Source organism: Callospermophilus lateralis, chromosome 15, assembly GCF_048772815.1.
Source record: "Callospermophilus lateralis isolate mCalLat2 chromosome 15, mCalLat2.hap1, whole genome shotgun sequence".
NCBI classification, from domain to species: domain Eukaryota; kingdom Metazoa; phylum Chordata; class Mammalia; order Rodentia; family Sciuridae; genus Callospermophilus; species Callospermophilus lateralis.
The window spans coordinates 61,568,025-61,589,654 of record NC_135319.1 but is presented as its reverse complement, the minus strand read 5'-3'; the positions used below and the strand labels follow the sequence as shown (position 1 = coordinate 61,589,654).

General features: G+C 42.8%; 1 protein-coding gene and 1 pseudogene across 4 annotated transcripts in view; one reads left to right on the top strand and one right to left on the bottom strand.

Annotated features, from left to right (window-relative positions):
• The window catches only part of Plce1 (phospholipase C epsilon 1), a 283,071-nt gene that overhangs the window by 157,254 nt on the left and 104,187 nt on the right, over positions 1 to 21,630 (bottom strand). For all 4 annotated transcript variants that reach the window (XM_076834573.1, XM_076834570.1, XM_076834571.1 and 1 more), the window contains exon 3: positions 1,167 to 1,455. In XM_076834573.1, the coding sequence (XP_076690688.1) occupies positions 1,167 to 1,455 (289 nt within the window). The remainder of the gene's footprint in view (positions 1 to 1,166; positions 1,456 to 21,630) is intronic.
• On the top strand, positions 2,131 to 2,616 carry LOC143381493 (large ribosomal subunit protein eL33 pseudogene; annotated as a pseudogene).

The following is a 21,630-nucleotide window of genomic DNA, read 5'->3' as shown; positions in this document are numbered from 1 at the left end:
TTCTAGGAAATCAAGTTTCTCCCTATTAGTCTCTTGGATTAATGTTCTCACATTGTATGTGTTTTTTTTCATTCATCATTTAAAACCAATCCTCAGAAGTTAAAGTGATTCCAGAAAATAAATCAACATGGCACCCAACAGAGAGGCGGTGGTGTTCCTCTTAAACCTACCCAGGATGTGTGTGGGGATGGCATGGGGGAGGCTGAGGATCAAGGAGGAAGCTCACTGGTCTGCTAGCCTGGTGTCTCAGGTTCAATGTGGAGGAACAACAGCTACTCTGCTTAAGAGAGAGAAATGGTCAGATATCAGATGGAGCACTTGGCAGCCCCCAGGGATTGGAACACAGCTCTGCATGGTCCCTGTCTGGCTGGTAACTTCCTGCCAGGGAAGACTGCCAAGTGGCTTGTGACAGCTGTGCAGTGAGCAAGTCTCTGGGGTTCTTTGGTGTCCTGCCATTTCTGACCTGCCTGTCTGCCACTCGTGGGAAGTAGCAGAAAGGTTCAGATGCTGAGGGACCACATTTTCCATCAGCTCTCATCTTTCAGAACTTTGCCTGCCTATCTTGTCCTTTAAGGTGGGAGTCATGGAAGATGGTCCTTGGCTTTTCTGATCAACAGGAACCTATCGATTCTGTGTATGAAGGAGCTCTGTACTTTATGTGTCCAGCCACCGCTGATTTTCAATGTGACCACATGAACATATTTGTTTACTCTCCTCTTGTCATAGTAATTGATATCTGTCAAGTTTTACCACTAGGAAAAACCAACTGCCTGAATTAAAGGTAGCATTTTAACCATTTACTTCTTTAGAAAAAGGAATTTGAAAATCTGGGTTTTTTTTTTTTTTTTTTTTTGTGTGTGTGTGTGTGTGTGTGTGTGGTGCTGGGGACTGAACCCAGAGCCTTGTGCATGCCAGGCAAGCACTCTATCAACTGAGCTACATTCCCCAGCCTGGAATTTAAAAATCTTAAGGCTTACTACTAGAAGGTTTATACTTTAAGGGATTTTAATAAGGGAACACTCTTTTGTATTCTTTCAAAGCAGTTAACTTTTACTTAGAGTTGCTGATATGTGAATTCAGTTTTCCATCAAGAGTTACCTAAAGGTTATCTAAGATTCTTCTCTGAAGGAAAGGTGCAAAGTTAAAAGTAAAATTTCAGACATTACCTTTCAGCATCATTCGTCCAGTGGCTCCTCCAAAAGTATTGAGAAGGCCACTTCTTGCTCCTAAAGATGTGGTTGCCTCCAGGAGAGAACCGGTGACGTACTGAGCTATGGAAGTCCTTTGGAGGGTGGCACGGTACTCACACACAGTGTCTTGGACACATTGCTTTAAGCACAGACCAATGCTAATCCCTCCATGGACTGTCTCAGAGGCTGGAAGCTGTGGTAAGAAATGGAGAAGAGATCCAACTGTGTCTTCTGTTTCTTCTCCTCTTCTCACTGCATTGTAGATCTGGGAATAGCACAAAGCACAGGAAGTATTAATCTAGTTTCTTAGAAAAGCGAATTAACCTGTTGACAAAATGCCAGGATGACTTATTAAGAAAGAAGGCCCAGTCGCTGGAAGCGCAAACACTCTTGGGCACTGGACCCATGCATTAACCTGAACATTCTACAGACACCGTCTATTTGGAAAAGCTATGTGTAGTTATGAAATAGGCCATTCAAACAACCCTGGTATCAAACAGAGCACTTAAAGTTGTACCAACCAAAAATACATTCAGCTCAAATTTCTCCCCCTCCACAGGAGAGCAAAGCTCTTCTGCAAAGAGACAGGGCAAACCTTCTTGTCCTTGCCGACTATCCTGCATGACTGTCTCATGCCTATCTGCCTCCACAAAACATTCATGGGGAATCTTTGCTCCATGCTCAAATTGAAGTGAGGACAAGAGGGTCAGGGGGAAAAAGAACCTCTCTCTTTCACTCTCAGGCATAATCATCCTTTATCAGCTGAGGACACTCTTTGAATCTTTCTTTTTTTCTCTTCCTCCTCCCTTACCTCCCACATCCAAAGAGTTGACAGCTCCTGCCCACTCTTTCTGCCCTGTCACTGTCACTATCTCTTGATCACTTGAACTCGCGAAGAATGATCTCAAGAGGACTATACTATTGGGACAGATTCCCCATCATGCCCTGGTCCATTCTAATGTAATAGCTCAACATGATGAACTGCTCTCTACCAGGCACTGTGTTGAGAGACACAGGGCAGGCATTTCTGTTTCCGTCATCTTGGAGCCTGTGAAGGGCTGCTGGGAACGGGACTTCTAAAAGGCAAACATGTGGAAGACTGTGGTGCAAGGACACTTTTGCTGGCTATGATCAGTGTCTCTGGAACCAAAGGGAGTACAAAGCTCTTCTTAAAGTCGAAGGTGTTTATACTAGAGATGAAAGTGAATTCAACTCAGGCAAGAGTTGTGCTACTGTGTAGAAGGCAAAAAAAAAAATTACACAGTAACTCCTGGCAGTAAACTAAACAAAACCAGAAGAATCTGGTGAAAGGTAAACTTGTATCCATGGGAAAAGTGGCATGGTTTGGACCAAGTTCAAAAGCAACCTTCCTGCTAAGGCCACTGGATGTAGAATCCATGTGATGCTGTACCCCTCAATGATTTAAACTAATGAAAAATAAATAAAAATGGATTTCAAGAGAGAAAACAAGAAAGCGAGAGCGAGAGAGAAAGAGAATGAAAAGTGTCAAGTAGCACCAAGTAGCACCAGTTAGCACCTTCTTCCATTTTTTGGGATATGGGGTCTGGCTGTGTTACCCAGGCTGGAGTCAAACTCTTGGGCTCAAGTGACCCTCCCCTCTTAGCCTTCAGGAGCTGAAACTATAGGTACATAATCAGAAAAAAAAAAAAAAAAAAAAAGACTGTGGGTAGGTGCAAAAAGTGGCACATGATTGGTGCTGCAGGATTTCACAATATAATTTAAAGGGTAAGGTCAGAATATTATGAGGTTTGATATTGTTGCAAGAAAGTTTTGGGTTTTGTCAAGTGTTCTGGAGAGCCAGAGTCTTCCAGACAGTGCATGGAACAGCAGGGAGAAATGTAGCATTGGGTGAGCTATCTACACTCCGACAGAAGGTTTACTACCCTGAGTTGTCTTCATCATGCTGCCTTGAGCATTTGCCTCGGTTGACTTGTCAATCATTCATCAAACCAACAGATAGTTATTTGCATTTATATATCAGTCACTGCCTCGAGACTGGGTAAATTAGACAGCTTCTCCACTCAAAGAGCTCTCAGTCTTATAAGGGAGACAGAAAGCAAAGAACTCATGATAGGGTGGCAATGGAGGGTGGCATCAGTGTCCAGGAAAGGCAAGACCTTCACATATCCTCCAGGGCATTCATATACCCCCTGGTGCTGCACACTCCAAACTGCACCTTGACTGGGGCCCTCAAGAAGTCCCCTGTTGAGCTGTGCTGGGTCCTTTTGGGATCCTCCATTGTACCCAGAACTTCCATAAAATTCAAACCACAGTGACTTTAACCAGATTTCTACTCTAATTTCCTCTGCCTGTGGATATACCCTGGTCACTTGGAGGCAGAGTGTGAATTCAGAGACTTAATTCTCTGTCATTAAATTTCCAGTGGTCAGTATGGCCATGAAGATGGTGTGCTGGGACACAGCCCAGTCTTTGGAGCCAGGTATGTGGGGTTGTGTACCTAGCTCTGCCTTGACCCACTAGAGAGCTAGTCATTAACATGAGCACATGGACTTGAATCTTTTGAGACAGTTTCTTCCTCTGTAAAATGGGGGTAATTATATGACTCCTTAGTGACACTGTGAGATTTACTTGACACACAACGTGCTTGACCTAGTATCTAGAAGTGGTGCCTGTTACTATTGGGTAAGTCAAAGGACAGAATATGCTCTCCCACCCTCAAAGAACTACAGAGCAGAGTCTATGCAATTCAGTGCGATGGGTTATTCCTGTGCTCTCGTGGTTTTGCTGGACAGCATCATCCTAGCCTTATCTGGCTGTGTTGTGAAGGCCAATGTGGGGAGACAGCTACACGGCTCAGGGTGTGATTTTTTTTTCACTCAGCTCCAAATCATGAAGGCAATCCCCAACACTAAGGTCCATGCAAGTGCGTCAGACGTAAATTCTCTAGACATTAGGGAAAAGAACTCTCTGTGAGGATTGATAGCTAAGGGCTTCAGCAGGGAAATCAGGGTTTGACCTGAGCCTTGGAAAGCAGTGTGGCCCAAACTGGAGCAGGTGGAGGAAGTAACTCACAGTGGAAGCAACAGTGAAGAGGCAGGAAAATGCAGATTAACAGCACATAGAGCAAGGTGTTTAGAGCAGCACGTGATTGGAGATTATAAGGGCAATGAGAAAGCTCAGAGGAAGTGATAAGACAGAGCCTGGACTGTTAAAGCAAAGAGCTTAACCCATCAGAGGTGGGCAATCCCTGGTGCTTTTTGTTGTTATTTTCACCAGAGGAATGATGCTAGGAGGCTTTGTTCAAAAACCAACGTGCGGGACGATTCCTGGTTCTAATGGTTTGCCTGTATCCTTCACTGGCCAAGTTGCTCTGCTGGCCCACTGAGCCCTGCCTGCAATTGTCTACACTCCACTCTCCACATCACCCTTCATAGATTCCCCATGTCTCATTCAGTCTTTTAATACAGTTTTTTTTTTAAATGTTTTACTCAAAATATTAGATTTATAAAGGATTGCATAACCTAAGGACTCCTTGATCACAGAAGCTTGAAAATCAGTAAATATTCTCCCTTTTGTGGATTTATATTTCATAACAGAAGGTTAAAGATAATTGAAATGCTTTGAGTAAAAAAAAATATTTTATTTTGTTTTACTGGGTGTTTGAATATTTCTCAAGTTGTTGAACCAAAGATTTAGAACACTTAGTCTATAAATGGTTATATCAAATAATTTGTTCTAATCAAATTTTTTATTCCCATTTCCTTGACCTCTGTGGAATCCTAGAAATAGACAAGTCTCAATCCTTCTTGATGTCTTTCTTCTCATTTCACAGCTCCATTTTTACCTTACTCTATGTCTCACCCTCCACCTCAGGGCTTCAGGACAGTAATAATGCAATGGAGAAGTACCAACAGGTGCTTAATGTAGGAGGTCACAAATAGATGGCCATGAGCCAGACTTAGCCAATGGACTGGTTTCAACAGACACACAGGGAAATCAGGAAAGTTTACATACAGCATCCTGAAGCCTGGAACAGTCTGGTAGCAATGAGCATGCCTACACAGCCTCAAATAACTAGGCTTTCCACTGCAAGATGGAACATGAACTCACCAGTTGGTGCCAGTACCCATGGCTTTCGTGATCACATCTGGCCACCATCTGATTGCCATTGGTATATTTGTTTGGGACCTTTGTCTTAATGAGATTTTTATATGAATGTAGATAAACACTACATTAAGCTCCTCTGACGTGTTCTCTGTGTATTCTTGCCTGTGATAATTACTGAGCATATAGGAAGAAAACCATAATCTCTGCTCTCAAAAAAATGTTGCAACTTACCTCCAAGAAATGACTAATAAATATATTAATGCTGTTTATATTAAGTTATCATTCCTCATTGCCACCAGCCACTTGTTTCTAGGCCCTCAGACTTGTCTGAAGAAATAGAAGATGAAGGGCTCTAAGAACAGTGGTCTGAGCTGCTACCACCTTGGCTAACACCCCACCTTAAGGAACCAGAAAGAGCTCACAGGTCTCTTCCAAGCTCTGTACAAATATGCCCTGGCCATCCAATTCTGGATGATCAGAATTCAAGGTGCTAGTTGGGAAAATGCTGAGTAGTACTAGATGCAGTATTACTCAGAGACCATGTCAAAATCTGGTTAGTATCTCTTATCTGATCACTCGCTTTTTTAAAGAAGAAATCATGGAAACCCCTCACCCCCACATGGAGTGGGAAGAGAAGGCAGTATAGAACCGTCATCACTACGGTGGCTCTGGAGCCCAGCTCTGAGTCCTGGCTCCCTACCTCCTGGCTGTGTGACCTTTACAGAGGTTGCTTTGTCATTCTGTGCCTTAGTTTCCTTTCCTCTCATATGGGGGACATAAATGTATCTGCCTCATAAAGTTGTGACTAGAGTTACAAGCTTTGATAAAGACAATGGGATTAGAACAATATCTGGCATTTAGTGAACGCTCAACAAATATTAGTTCTTACAATGATGGAGACAGTGATGATTGTGGTAGGCTCGAAAAACCGTCACACATTATTTCCCATACTGACTCTGGCTGCCCTTGTGATTTGCTTAACCAATACCTGTTCACTGGAGTTCCTTCTCTTTTGTTGTTTTGGGGACAGTGTAACAACTTGCATGTTCAGAAGCCTGAGCTAGCTTGCTGGAGGATGAGAGATCACGGCCCAATCACTCCTGTCACCTTGGCTGGTAGCCTGCCAACAGCCATCCATACAGTGATGCCACCCTAGCTTTGAGATCCTCCAACGGCCAGTCCAACCACCACCGCAGATGTGTAAGAAAGCCCAGCAGAGATCAGCTGATTCAGGCAAGGAGAACTACCCAGTCAACTCAAAAAACCATCGCTGAATAAATGATTGTGGTGAAAATTCACTACAATGATTGACGAAATGAGGATGTGTTGAGCACAAAGAGGAGTATTTTAATTACATAAAAACCGACTCCACACACTAACCCAATGAGGTCAATTTCATTTTGTAGTTGGGGAAAATTATCTTAGAGAAGTAGAGAAATATAGTCAACCTTACACAGCTAGTAAGAGGCTAAGACAAGAGCTAGGGATGTAGGTCAGTGGTAGAACACTTGCCTACCTGTGCAACTGAGTTCAATGTCAAAAACCTGATAGTAACCCAATTCCCTCTCTCTCTATCACACAAACACAAACACACACATGCAAAGGATAAGCCAAGATTAAAATCCATGTTTCTCCAGCTGTGTAGTCCAGCTTCACCCACTGCACTACACACGGCCACATTCACGGCTTACCAGTGGGATTCAAGATCTCATTGTTATTTGGCAAGGGGTTTAGATGCTATTTACACTGCTCTTGTTATTATTTTGATTCATGATCATTCCTTTCATGGTCTCCCTAAATTACTTTTGGAAATAGTCAAGTTATGACTAATGAATGGCCAAACATATTTCCTTTATATGGAGATTTATAGTTTTAAATTACAAAGTGAAAAAAATATATATAAACTTTATCTCACTTGATTAATGTGGTAATAGAAGGTGCTGAAAAAAAGAAGACAGACTACTGCCCTATATGGACCAATATCATTTTTGAGCTAAAATAAACATGTCACAACATGGCAACCAAGCTTGTTAAACAGCTCCGTGTCCATTCATTTACTCAAAAATTCAATTATATTTACTAAGCACAAACATCGTGCCAAGCCCAGTTGCTGGAGATACGACAGTGAGTAAGAAAAGCTTCATGTTAATGGGAAAGACAGGCAGTAAACAGGTAGACCAAATAAGATAATTAAAAATTGCACATTAGGGGCTGGGGTTGTGTCTCAGTGGTAGAGTGCACACCTAGCGTGGGTGAGGCACTGAGTTCTATCCTCAGCACCACATAAAAAGAAATAAATAAATAAAAATAAAGGCATTGTGTCTACCTAGAACTGAAAAAATATTTAAAAAGAAAAAAATGCACACTAGGGGCTGAGGGTGTAGAACACTTGCCTAGTAGGCATGTGTGAGGTCCTGGGTTCTATCCCCAGCCCTGAAAAAAAACAGACTATTAAATATAATCAAAAGATATTTTGGACGTAGACTATAAGACCTGCTAAAGTTGTTGGAACTGAAGAAAGAAAAGGAATCAAGGAAGCTAGACTTGCTCACTGTTAAGTTCTAAGAGACTTAAAACGTGTGTAGCAAGATCAATGTTGTACCAATGACATTGGCCTCACGGGGCTCCTAGGCTTAACAAGCACTGGGAGCTGTGAATGGATCCTCTTCATGGACTCACATTTCTCACATCATGGCAGGTGCTGTGGGATGACACGTGGAGTGGTTTGAGCAAAACAGTCTCAATATTATGAAGTTACTTACTGAAAAGCAAACAATGCAGAGACAACGCTAGCAGAGACACTTGAGCAATATGTGAAGTTCCTTGTGACTCAAGAAAGAGGACTGCCTGGCAGAAACCAGGGCTGGGACATGGAATTCAGACCCCTTGGCTGAGGAGTTCTGGGGGAGTTGAGATAGAGACAAAGCAAAACCTTGAGCGCCCTGAAAGGCTTGAAGCAGGCAGACCCTGCAGCCCTTACCCAGAAGGAACCTCCCTTCTCTATGCAGCCAGAAGGGGTTCTGCCTTCACTTGCTAACTGAAGGTACAGTCGAGGGGAATCCATTTTTTACTTGCTCTATTTCAAAAGCTGACTTTCTGGGATCAGAGTTGAGGAAGATTATGATATTTCTAGATCTTGTGGCATCTTCTGAAATCTTTTGACAGAAAAAGATTTGTTATTCGGGGTAAATCGACTCCATAATTGCAATAATTGCAACATCCATGGAGTGTTTAAAGTGGAGTAGGCACTGAGTGTTGAGGCATGATTCGTCACCTCAGAGCAGTGCTGTGAAGAGGTCTTACTATATTACCAGCATCTAAAAATAAGGAACTAAGACTTAGTATTAAGACTCTGCAATTCTAAGCCAGTGCTGGTAACTACCAAGTGGAACCACCAGGGAATCTACTATAGATGTAAAAGAAGCACTTTCAAGAGAGGGGTAATTGTACCAAGATTCCTTCCATCTCTCTGTGTCTATCTGCTTATTGTCTGTCTCCTCCCAGTAGAAAATCAGTTTCATGAGGACTTTTCCGTTTTTCACTGCTGTATCTCCAGTGTCTAGAACAGTAGCAGGCATTATAGCTTCTCAAGAACTATTTCTTGATTGAATGAGTCTCTCTATTCTATGTCTTGAATAAAAACTTGGCTAGAATCTTCCAGTATTTTGGCGATGAATCCATTTGGGTTAATCTACACCTGAATACAATGTTACCTATGTTTGCTGAACATCAGATGTAGAAATCACAGGAAATGCATCAAATCTTTGCAAAGTATCCAGAACATCTATAGCCAAAGCAGGCTCTAATTGTTCCTAACCGCATGGGCCAGTTCTGAGAAATTCACTGATGGTTTAACATGCTTCTATTATTATTTGTTGACTGGCTTAGAATTAAGAGTACTTAATCTGATGTATTATTCCCCCTAATTTTTCATGGAAGTGGTAACTTGGAAGGATCATGGGCTTTAAAAAAAAAAAAAAATGGAATCCAGGATACAGATTCATGGATAGACTCTCCTATACCAGTTTAATTCAACAAATACTAAGTTACATTTACAGAGACTGTGATTGATGCATGAAAAAAAAAAAATGATTTAAAAAAAGAAGAAGAAGCAGACTCTGCCCTGGCAAGAACCACAGTTGTTGATAACTATGTGATGTTGGGCAAAGGGTAGAAACCCTTCCTCTTCCTCACACTCCCATGCCTTCCTCACACTTCCTCTTACCTCTGACATGAAGGGGCAGGCCAACATTCTCTGTAAGATTCTTAGAGTTATGGCTCTATGCTCTACACTTCCTTGCCTTCTTATGGGGGAGCAGGGTATTAATTAACCCTGTTATTGATGAACATTTGATCGCCATTATTCTCTAATACAGTTAGGTTCTCCTGTTTCCCTCCTTCTTACCAGTGTTCTTCAATATCAACTGTCACTTCTCACAAATCTACTTCTAATGGCACCCTTACCTTCTCCATAATGTGTTTTTAAAGGGCCTCATGCTAGGGAAAAAAAGCAAACAAACTAATAAGCATGTTTACTTTAACTCTGTGTTAACTGTGAGTGGACAGGTAGGGGCCCCCTCCTGACATGAAGTGTGAGATCTGTGTATCATGATTTGGAACCCCCTTTACTGGTCTCATATACCCCTCCCCTAACTTCTAGAATCTGGAAGTAGTGTTCTAGAAGGTTGGAGATGCTGGAAGCTTGGTGTCTGATGGGTATCTGTGTGTAAACAAAGGCAACGACATAAGAACCATCAACTTTCCTAAGAGTCAAGAAAAACAGTGGGGCTGTTAGAGAGGTGGCAGCTGTGGCGGCCTAGAGACCCAGTGGCAGGGATGGGGAGCAGGGTTTTGGCTGAGGCTGTATTTCCTCTGCTCTTGATTCCACATTCCATTCCAGTGCCTGTGCAGAGAATTCCATTCTACTGAGAGTATTCAGACCATGCAGGAGACACTGACCAAACAGAACTCCAAAGAGCCAAAAATAAAGGCTTTGCTAAGACCAGGCCAATTAACCAGAGCTATACCACTGGCTTCTACAGGAAATAAGCTGAGTCTGTTTTTTCTCTCTCTTTCCCTTTTTTTTTGGGGGGGGGTGCTGAGGGTTGAACCCAGGGGCCACTGAGCTACATCCCCTTTTTATTTTTATTTTGAGACAGGGTCTTGATAAATTGCTGAGGCTGGCCTTGAACCTGTGATCCTCTTGCCTTAGCCTCTAAAGTAGCTAGGATTACATACAGGTGGGTGCCACCTTGTAAAGATTTGGCTGGCCCTGAATCTTTGATACTGCAAAAAAACATCTAAGAAGAAGTGTGAGAGGGTGTCCCGGGACAGCTGATGGATCATCTGGGAATCTCACAGTGCCTTTCCACATGACTTTTTCCAGTCAACATTTTACATTTTCATTAAAATTTTGCTTCCTCCATGTAGGTTTCCCTGGGCTCCCACAAGAAATAATCATGATCTTTTCTGTGTACCCTCTGCAAAACTCCATAGTGGTATTTCCTGTGAAATATGGCCATCATTGACTACTCCTCTTCTGGGCTATGAAGGCCCACAAGAGTGGGGGCCATATCTTTATTCAACACTTGTCCCCAGCACAGAGCACACTGATTAGCACACTGCAGTCAGTGAAGGATGGGTGCCCAAGAGAAATTACCGGAGGCTTAGAGCTGTGCTTCTCAAAGGGAGGGGCATCACTAGAGCAGCAGCATCACCCAGGAACTTTTTAAGAAATGCAAGTTTGCGGGGCCCCATCCCAGATCTCCTGAATCAAAAATTCTGGAACCCTACCCCAGCAATTTGTATTTCACCAGCCCTCCAGCTGATACGAACTCCTGCTGACATTTGAGAACCACAACCTTGGGCTTTAAGGAGAAAAATGTTACCTTTTTATTTCTGTACTTCTCAGATGATACACAGGCACTGTGTCCATATGAACTTGGCATCCCTTTCTCTCTTCTAGAAAGGGAGCTACCAAGAGCAACGGCAAGGGCATGTTCATGTCCAAACTCCTAGCTCAGAATCTAGCACAGGGCAGAACTAACAAATGCTACTTGAAGGAAGGGGCACCTCCCAGACGTTTCCCTGGTTGTGAATGTAACAGGCCTTTCTGTAAGAGATGCTTCCAGCTTCATATCTGCCGAGATGAATCACGTCTGAGATACTAATTCTAATGGGAATTACCATACAGATGAATCATGTTGTAATGAGAAAACCTGACTGCCAAGGAAGCCTCTTGGAAAGGAAAAAATCAAATCAGGACAAATGGATTATGCTGTTAGGCTTGTGATGTCAGGCCGTGAATTAGGTCCACAGAAGGGACTTAATGGCCTGAACTACCAGGCTCCTTGCAGCTCTAAGGAGCAATGGGTCAACTAATGAATCACATGGGGACAAAGCCCCTGCAAGACAAAAACAAACTTTCACAAATCCTGTAGCCTACAATCCCTGGCTCAGAGGCTGCATGGCAGTGTTCTTGCTAAGCTGTGCACATGGGGAGTTGTGAGGGCAGAAAATTCCTGACATCCTGCCTCTCTGGACTGCTTGTGTGCACAAAGTGGAGGGGACCAGGACAATCCACCAGGCTGTTTGCTTCCTGTGCCCCTCTCCTTGGTAACCTGAATCTCTGCTCACCTCATCCCAATTTCTAAGCTCCCTCCCTCTACCTGGTGGAAAGGACTAGTGTTGTCTTTCTTCAGAGCTCTGAGGGTCTCCTGCCTGGGTCATTGCTTCTAAAGCAACACAACATTTCATTCCTGGGCTGCTTCTTCTTTTTTTTTTTTTAAACTGTGATATTTGTTTTACGATTCTTTGTTCTTTTTAAACGTATAATTGTACGCATTTGTGGGATGCAATGTGGAATTTCAACACTTGTATATAATGAGTAATGATCAAATAAAAGGTCATGAGCATTTCTGTCTCCTAACCATTTATTTGTTTGGAGACCTTGAGCCCCTCCCTTCTAGCTCATCATGAAATATACAACTGGTTATTGTGACTTCACCCTCCTGTGCTATAGCACACTAGAACCTTTGCCTCCTATCTAACGTATTGTGGTACTTGCTCTCCAACCTCCCTTTATTACTCCTTCCTCTACCATTCCTGGCCTCTAGTAATCACAGTCCATTCTCATTTACTTTCAGATCAACTTTTTTAGCTTCCACATATTGAGAAAGAATAGGTGAGATTGTATTTTTGCACCTGGCTTATTTCATTTAACACGATATCCTTCAGTTCTATTCATGTTGCTACAAATGGCAGGATTTTATTCTTCTTTATGCCTGAGTAACATTTTATTGTGTATCTAAACCACATTTCCTCACTCAATGGACATTTTTGTCAGTTCCATGTTTTTTGGTCTGTTCTGAATAATGTTGCCATTAACATGAGAGTGCAGTCATCTCCGTAATGATGTAACAAAGATCTATTTTCAGTCTTTTGAAGAACCACCAAACTGTTTCACACAATGACTACTAATTTACAATAGTGTTTTAGGGTTCCTTTTTTTCTATATCCTCAACAGTGTTTGTTATTTTTTGCTTTTTTGATAATAGTTATTCTGACTAGAGTTAAGTGATATCCCACTGTGGTTTTGATTTGCATTTCCCTGATGGCTAATGATGTTGAATATTTTTCACAAACTTATGGGCCATTGTATGTGTTCTTCTGAGAAATGTCTATTCAGATCATTTCCCATTTTAAAATTAGATGATGATGATGAACATAATTTTTTTTTTTGTCAGTTGGTTTGCAAGCATTTTCTCCAGCCTGCAGGTTGTCTCATCCCTCTGTTAATTGTTTCATTTGCTGTACAGATGCTTCTGTAATCCCATTTGTCTACTTTTGCTTTTGTTATCTGTGCTTTCTTATCCAAAAGATCACTGCCTATACCTGATGTTTCAAAGTGTTTCTCCTATTTTTTGTAGTATAGTTTCATAGTTTCAGGCCTCACATTTACGTCAAGATGGTCTTCAATCCATGTGGAGTTGGTTTCTGTACATGGTAGAGAGAGGAATGCAATTCCGTTCTTCTGCATCCTGTCTAATTAGCATCATTTATAGAAGAGGCTGTGGCTTCTTCAATGTATGTCTTTGGCAGTTTTGTAGAGTATCAGTTGGCTGTAGATGCATGGATTGGTTTCTAGGGTTTTTATCCTGTTCCATTGTATGTGTTGGCTTTATGCCACTATCATGCTATGTTGGTTCTTCATGGACTTTTAACCTCTTGTCTGCTTGAAGATAGCCCGAGGCTGAGGCTGATCTCCTACTGCTCTGACAACCAGAGATGGACAGCAGAGATATTATCACTGGATAAGGACTCAAAGAGAGAAGATAGCCGCAAGTCTTTTGTCTTCAGTTTCATCAACCATCTGTATCCACTGGTGATAACAGCATTGATGCCTAGAATCTTTAGAGATCCAAGGTCTTGCAGGCTGGCTTTCAGGACCTGAGATGACCTACCACCCCTAAAAGCCACCCTCTGCCCCCTCCTGGTTATTCACTAACATTCCAGAGGTGGTGAAAACTCCTGTACTCAGAGATAAGTGTGCTTCTGTTTATCCACTGAGGTCCCTTTGTGGAGCTGCCAGGACTGGCCTCTGCAGCCGGCCAGGCTCTGCTCTCCTGGGCTGGGGCAGGGGTTAGGAGTGTGGCGATCAGCCAGTGAACTCATGCGGAGATGTCTGGGTATTTTCAGTTACAAAGTCAAACAGAAAATTCTGGGATTCGATTGTGAGCCTGTGGGCACACTCTCTACCAATGCGCAGCACTTGGCATGCATGAGGCATTCAGTAAGTGGGAGTTCATTCATCTTCTTGGCTAATATGAGAGTTAAAGTTCAGATCCTCCCTCTCGTCCTCTCTCATTTCTCTGCCCCCTCTATCTCTGCTGGTTGCTCCAGGCGGTTTTCTCCAGATTCCTCTTGGTCCCCATGGTTCTTCACTTCAAAATTTCTTGACCCTCCTCACTTGCAGACAGTCCATTGTGCTCTCTTTTGAATCTCATCCTATTTTTAATTCTGTCTTGATCAATTCTACCTTCCTCACCAAACCTCCTTCTCTTCCCTTTATTCCCATTGCTCATTTCTTCCCTCCATCCTTCAAGAGGTTCTCTCCCCTTTGTTGTTAATACCATGAGCTTCCATTCCAGGGGTAAAGGAAGAGGGTGAGAATGAAGGAGGAGTGTTGCTAAGTAGGGCCTGAAATCAGAGACCTTTATCTAATTATTAGTGGATGATTGCTTACAATATTGAGTGTTCTGTATTTCTTTCACTGGAAAACTGCATTGATTTAATTTTTGACGGTCTCTCCTCTAATGGAAGTTAAGTGAGCCATCACCAGAGAGGAGTGAGGGACATCCCTCCTCAAACCTCCAAGGAACAGAAACTCTGTAGTTGAGCAAACATTAAACCCGCCCTCAGAAATGGGACTCAAACTAAGTGGGATTCTGGTCCAGATTAATTGTGCTACTGCAGGGAAAAAAAAAATGGCACCCACTTAGAGCCTCAAGTCTATTGACAAGACCTGAGAGCCATTTAGGATAAGCAGTACAGAGTTCAAGTGTCATCCAAGGGTAGAACCAGACTTAACCTACTAATGAACACACTTCAGGAAGAGCAAATGGAATAGGTAGTGATGGGTTAGAATAGCATCTACCAGCTTTGCTGGAGCTAGAGTTGTCACCAAGGTTGATAGCCAGGAGGACCGGGAGCCTGGAGAGGAACTGTTGGACCTGAATCAGAAAAGGCAGCAGAGGCCTGGACAAGATGAAGGAATTGAGGAACAACACAGAATAGAAATATAGCCCAGCTTGGTGGGGGAAATCCTGGGGGCCCTACACCCAGAGAGGCACAGCCTCTGGGAGGTCCCAAGTAACAACCAGGCCCTGGCCAGCGTGCCCGCCCCAGGGAATCCTCTGAAAATCTTGTGCTGGCATCCAATCCAGACACAGTCTCTGGCTGTATGTGAATTTCTGAAGGAGAAGAAATCTATGCCTAAGAATGTCTTCCTTTTTTTAGATTCCATTCATTCATTCAACAACTATTTACCGAATGTTTACTTTGTGCCAAATAGCTTGCTAGAAGCTGGAGATGAAAAGATGAGTAAAACAGACTTTTGTTCTCCAGAAAGTTACTGAGTATCAGGGAAGATAGGCAAGATCATGGGCAGCTTTGCGGTGGTGTGAGCTCAGAGTGTCAGAAACACAGAGGAGGGTCTTAGAAGGCCATGGAAGGCTTTTCCTAGGAGGGAATACCTAAGACACGACCTGTGGGTGGTAAGAATTGGCCGGGCCAAGCTGAGGGAGCATAGGAGGGGCGAATGTCCTAAATAGAAGGAACAGTATGTGCAAATAGCTCCTCACGGCTGAAGCTAAGAGACTGAACATTGAGTCTGGGGGGATAAACAGGGCCCTTCTGAACTCTTACAGCGGATGTGATTCTAGCCCAGAACCATTTGCAACTATCACATCAGTGCAGCTGGGGGTTATGTCTTCTGTGTCTGAGGACATTCATTGGTATCCAGAAGTGTCATGTAGGTACTGAAGACACAACTCAGACAAAGCCCTTTCCCTGGTAAGGCACTGATGGAGATAATCACTTCTAACATTTGTTATGATGTGGTAGTTTCCTTGTTAATAAAAAAAAAAAATCAATGAGAAGGGACAGAGTGCACATTCCCTACCAGCCTGAACTATGCAAGAGACCACCTCCTTGTTTGCACTCACAATATATAAACTTTCAGAGGCATCCCCCAGGGTGAGCAAGAACTAGGAACTTTTCCAGTCTTTGGAGTATAGATCCAGAAAGCAATGCAACAACTTAAAGGACACATGACCTTCCTCTCTACCTTGGAAGATAACAGTGGAAAGATAAGCCTTCAATAATGTTCTGCAATACTGGAGAACTACGAGAACATAAACAAGCCATGGCATTTGAATTTATACTCAAGTTCATGAGGAGGAGCCAGGGTCAGTCTCTCCCTGTACCATATATTTCTATCACAGAGGCATGTGTGAGTGCCAATGTTCACAGCTAGGATCATACTCCTAGACTGAAGTTGGAAGAAAACATATTTGACCTTCAGAAGACTCATGGGTATAAGTAATGATCACCTTCCATCTCACCTGTGCCTACCTACCCTATTACAGTCAGGTAAGAAAAATAAGAAAGATATGATGCCCTGAGTTGTATTCTAATTCCAAAGAACTCCACAGAGATCTCACAAAAAGAAAACAAAATGTAAAATACCCCCTAAAGTTAGCCAAGAGTTTAAAACGTTAAAAAAATTAAGTTAAAAACTTAAATTTAAAAAGCTAAGTTTTTGAAAGTTAATTTTAAAAAAAATCAATTTACATCCCAACATGGCATTTTAGCCCTTACATTTTATAATTTTAAAAGCCTCTTCTGTTGTCTCTACTGAGCTTAAAGTTTTTCTTGGCTATCAAAACAAAGAAGTCTTTTGTTGAAAGAATCAGGCGACAGTGTTTTGGTGAAAAGATTATATATAGAATAATGGTATGAAGCTCTATTGTGTAAAAAGTAGACTTAAGAGCTTTCCCTGTCTCCAGATTCTCTGGGTTTCTTGCAAGTATTTAAAATACTGTTATCCCTATAACACACCAACAACAACGACAAAAAAAAAAAAATGTGGGGAAAAATAAAGATGATAATGAGAAAAATAAAATGTGGTTGTCCTTCACGTTGAGGGAGCCCTAAATAATTGCTTACGGTCAATATTTTGTAGGAGCTCATAAAGGACACTATGCAGATGCCACTATACATACTTAAAAGCAGTGTCAACCACAACTGTGGATATACTAGCTGCAGCCATGACCAACCCACTGGGATCAATTGCTTATGGGTGCTCTCGGGGCGTTCTCTCCTTTGGATCCTCCATGACCTGGTGATTCATGGTAAGTTACATGATTTCTTGGAGCTCTCTAACTCAAGTAGAACACATTCCCTTTTCTTGATTTTTCTCTTAGACCACTCATATAAGGAAGTTGTGTATAGTCAACTTTAGTAAAGATTTGTATGGTTGATGGTGGCCTATATTGCATATAGTTGGAACCCAGGAAATATTCCTTGAATTGATTTTAGCTGACCCGTGGCATCTGCAATTATTGGACATTACCTGTTATGTCACAGGTAGGGAACAGTGTCAGGGCAGCTGGCATTTGGTATAAGTCTCTAGGCCTGTGGGCTAGAGAGAGGGGAAAGTCACTGAATCTGATTCCCAGCAGAGCATGTAGAAGCCAAAGAAGATACATGAATGTGGTGCTGAGCTGGAAGAAGGGGCCTTTGGATGGGCCACATCTCTGTTTAAATCCCGATCATTTCTGCAGCTGATCTGGATATCAGTTGGTGCTTTGTTTGGAACAAATGCTGTTCAACTAGAGGTTCTATCTCATGTGGTCCAAAAGTCAGATCACTTTTTATTTTTTTAAACTGGGAAGCTTGTCCTCATATTTTTGTTTATTTACTTACTTATTTATTTATTTTAGTTTTCAGCGGATACAATATCTTTATTTATATGTGGTGCTGAGGATCGAACCCAGGCCACACGCATGCCAGGCAAGCGCACTACCGCTTGAGCCACATCCCCAGCCCCTGTCCTCATACTTTTCTCTCAAAAGCTGTCCTATCCACAAAAACCCAAATTTTGCTCAGCCATTCACCTCATGAGCATGGAGGAAAGAGGAAGGAAGTTTCATTTTTTGTGATCAGAGGAGAAAGTCTACATACAGAGACAAACATATCTTTTGCTGTCCCTGGAATAACAATGATGTTGACAATGTGCTCCAAAATAGGAAGCAGAGGAAATGGAAATGGAGAGGGAGCAGCTGGTAAATGGGCTGTGGGACATCAGGGGTGCAGGGATGAGGACAGGAGCCTTCTCTTTCCTTTTGATTTCCTCCCTCCAAATTGCTTTCAGTTCTATGCCTTGTGGGCATGGAGAAGCAAATGCCATTTCTTTTAGAAGGTGGAACGTTTTCTGTGTTAGGAAGAAGGCATGGCTATCCCTGGCTGGCTGAACTTGGGGTTCCATCAGTTCACCCAACAAATTTCACTGCAAGCTCTTCTGTGTTTCCTAAGAATTCCAGAGGCAGACTTGGCAACCTTTTCCAATCAATGCCAGGGTTCCTTTTCCCACTTTTAAATTAATTGATCACACACACACACGCGCGCACACACACACACACACACACACACACACGAGTTAGACAGTCATAATTACTATTATTTTCAGACACAAGATAAAAAATAAGAAAAAGCCAAGTGCTATGGGTATGGCAGATAAGGAGATCAATGAGTTCTAGATTAAGAAGTTGGTATGGGTATGTGGTGGGGGAGGAGAGAAGCACACAGAGATAATCTTTTGAAGAGAAGGAAGGGAAAAGGGAGGTAGAAATGATAGAACAAGGACTGAGGTCAGCGAGTCTGAGTCATGCTCTGGATGCCTGCTGCTCACCCTGGTTTTGGACATCAGAACAATTATCACCTTCCTCAGTGCCTAGGAAGTGCTCAGTGATTCACCAATGATTCATCCCCACTTTATCCAATGTCTCTCACTTAACCAGAGGAGGCTGGGCAGGCTAGGTGGGTAAGAAGGAAGGTTACCTAATAGGACAAGACAGGAGATAACAAGTGAGAAGAGAGCAGTGCAGGTCGCTGGGGTCTCTGCAGTTCAGGGGAGGCCATGGTAATGGGAACAGGCTGGCTTCACTGCGGGGGGAATGGCTGCTGGGTGCCTATAATTGATCATTCAAGGGAAAAGGGGGGAGAGAGAGACAAAGTATAACAGGACTGACACATTATGAAGTCCAGAGGACAAAGAAATAAGGAAACATCTATACTGTGAACACTTGGTTATTTGGGGGTGATGTAAAGTTTATAATGCTAAGCAAAGTCACCCCAAAGTGAAGTGCTATGAGACTTAGTATAAAAATCCAAGCATGACAAGGAAGTTCGGAACAGGAAGAGATTGCAGAAAAATCATAAATGACCAAGCCCTGAGATGGACCATGCTTAGAAGGGAAAGTGGAGGGAATGTGTTTGCGGGGATGAAAAGCTGCTGCCTCTGATGGGCAGAGCTTGGATTATAAATCAGACTGAAAGCCTGAGATGATAGATGGACACAGGCTCTATTGTCCCCCTTTCCTCTGTCCCTGTACTTTGCTGTCTGTCCTTATCTGTCCCACTGAGAAGGAAGGGGAAGTCAGGAAACCAAATTTGTTTGGGGAGAGTGAGGAGGTAAGGACAGACTTTTCCTCTCCTTGCAGGATTTGCCTTTTAGTCCAAGGGTTTGATGCCGAATGCTTCAAGCACTGGGGACTTGGGACACTCCCTGGGGCTGGGACTTGGCTATTGCTGCAGAGAATTGGGGGTCCAAGGGCAGGACCTGAGGAAGCACTTCAGTTTGCCAAGGTTGTTGTGATTTCTCTTTTGGTGGCTGCTTCCCAGTGGGATGTCATGGGGTCAAGTGGGATGGCAGGTCCTGAGGTGTGATCACTCCCAGACAAGTTGAGACACAGGAACAGACTGAGGTCGATCCCCATTCAGACTGGCATATATCCGGGCATTTAGAAAAAATGATCTTGTTCTGATCCAACCATCTTCACTGATACATTCTGATTCCTTAGCATGGTCAGGAGAGCTCAGTAGCCTCCTGCTGTCTATCCTCCCAGCCACGTCCTCCCTTACCCACTGTTGCTTACCATCCATCCCCTCCCCACACCCAAGCTTCCCTGCCCTGTCCCTTGCCTGTCCCCATCTCCACACTTCTATCAGAATCCTTGCCACCCACTGAGGTGGTCTTAACACCACCACTTAACTAGTTGTATGACCTTGGGGCAGTTTCCTTTTGGGTACCTGGGTTTCAGTGTGGTAGGATGGGGAGCAAGCACTGTGTGATGACTAAATGAATTAATCCATCCCATGGAAAGCACCTGTGGCACAGTGAATTCTATGAGTTCTTGTCTTTTTCTTAACTGGGAGATATCCTGGGACAACTGTGCCCTATCTACTGGCTCAACATTCAGGTGCTATTGCAGGTGACGACTGCATGTCTTCAAGCAATATTGACCTTATTTTGCGCTCAGTGATTGTCCTTATTTTTAAAGCTCTATCAATTTTGGAAGGGATGGGTTTACTGCACTGAGCTGCTTCTATGCTGATCCTAATTCACTTTCTCAAGTGTTCAATGGAGGACACGGTTGACTTTTTTTTAAATAGCAACTTTGTAATTCACATTCCAAAACTTCACTCTCTTGCATAAGTCAATGATTTTTAATATATTCAAAGAGTTGTTCAGACTCACTACAACCAACTTTAAACCATATCAATTACCCCAAAGAAGGGCTGGGGATGTGGCTCAGTGATAGAGTGTTTGTCTAGCTTGTTTGAGGACTTGGGTTCAATCCCCAGCCCTGCTAAAATAAAAAAAATAATTAAAAAATAACTGCTCCTTTTCCAGGTGTGGTGTGACGCACATCTGTAATCCCAGCCACTCAGGAGGCTGTGAGAAGAGGATCACAAGTTTGAGGGCTGCCTCAGCAACTTAGCAAGACCTTGTGTCAAAATAAAAAATAAAAAGGGCTGGAGATACAGCTCAGCAGCAAGGCACCCTAGGTTCCATCCCCACTATCACAAATGATGATGATGATGATGATGATGATGATGATGATGACGACGACGATGACGACGACAACCCCTAAAGAAGCCCCATATCCATTAGTAGTTACTTCCCATTTTCTCCAACCTCCTAGACCTAAGAAACTGCTAATCTACTTTCTGACTCCATAGATTGGTCTATTCCAGACATTTGAAAATGAGCTTTGTAAAAGACCCAAACTGTTCTTCTTAGACTTGTCATGATTTCCCCAAAATATCCAACCACAGGATCAGACACATAGTAGGTACCCAATAAATGTTCCATTGAATGAATATCTAAAAGGAGTTCAATCAAGTTAAAGTAATGTTTTTCATTTCATCTTAGAACTTTGTTAGTGCAAAGCAATATAAAAAACATAGGTCAGGAGCCAAGGTGATGCGTTTTTCTTTTTCCAAGGCAGAGAGAAACTTTGTGGAGACTCCTCAAAGGGAAATGCTCATGCAATGGTTCTCAAACCTGGCTGCACTTCAGTGTCACCTGAGGAGCAAAAAACACTGAAGCCCAAGCCCTGGCCTCACACATACCACCCCCAACATCCCCCAAATGCTGACCTGTCAGTCCAGGATAGAGCCCAGGGATTAGCATCTTTTTAAAAGTTCCCCCAAGTGATTTTATGAGCAGCCAGGGTTGAGAACTCTTGTTCCAATGGAAACAAGAATTCTAAGCAATAATAATTTG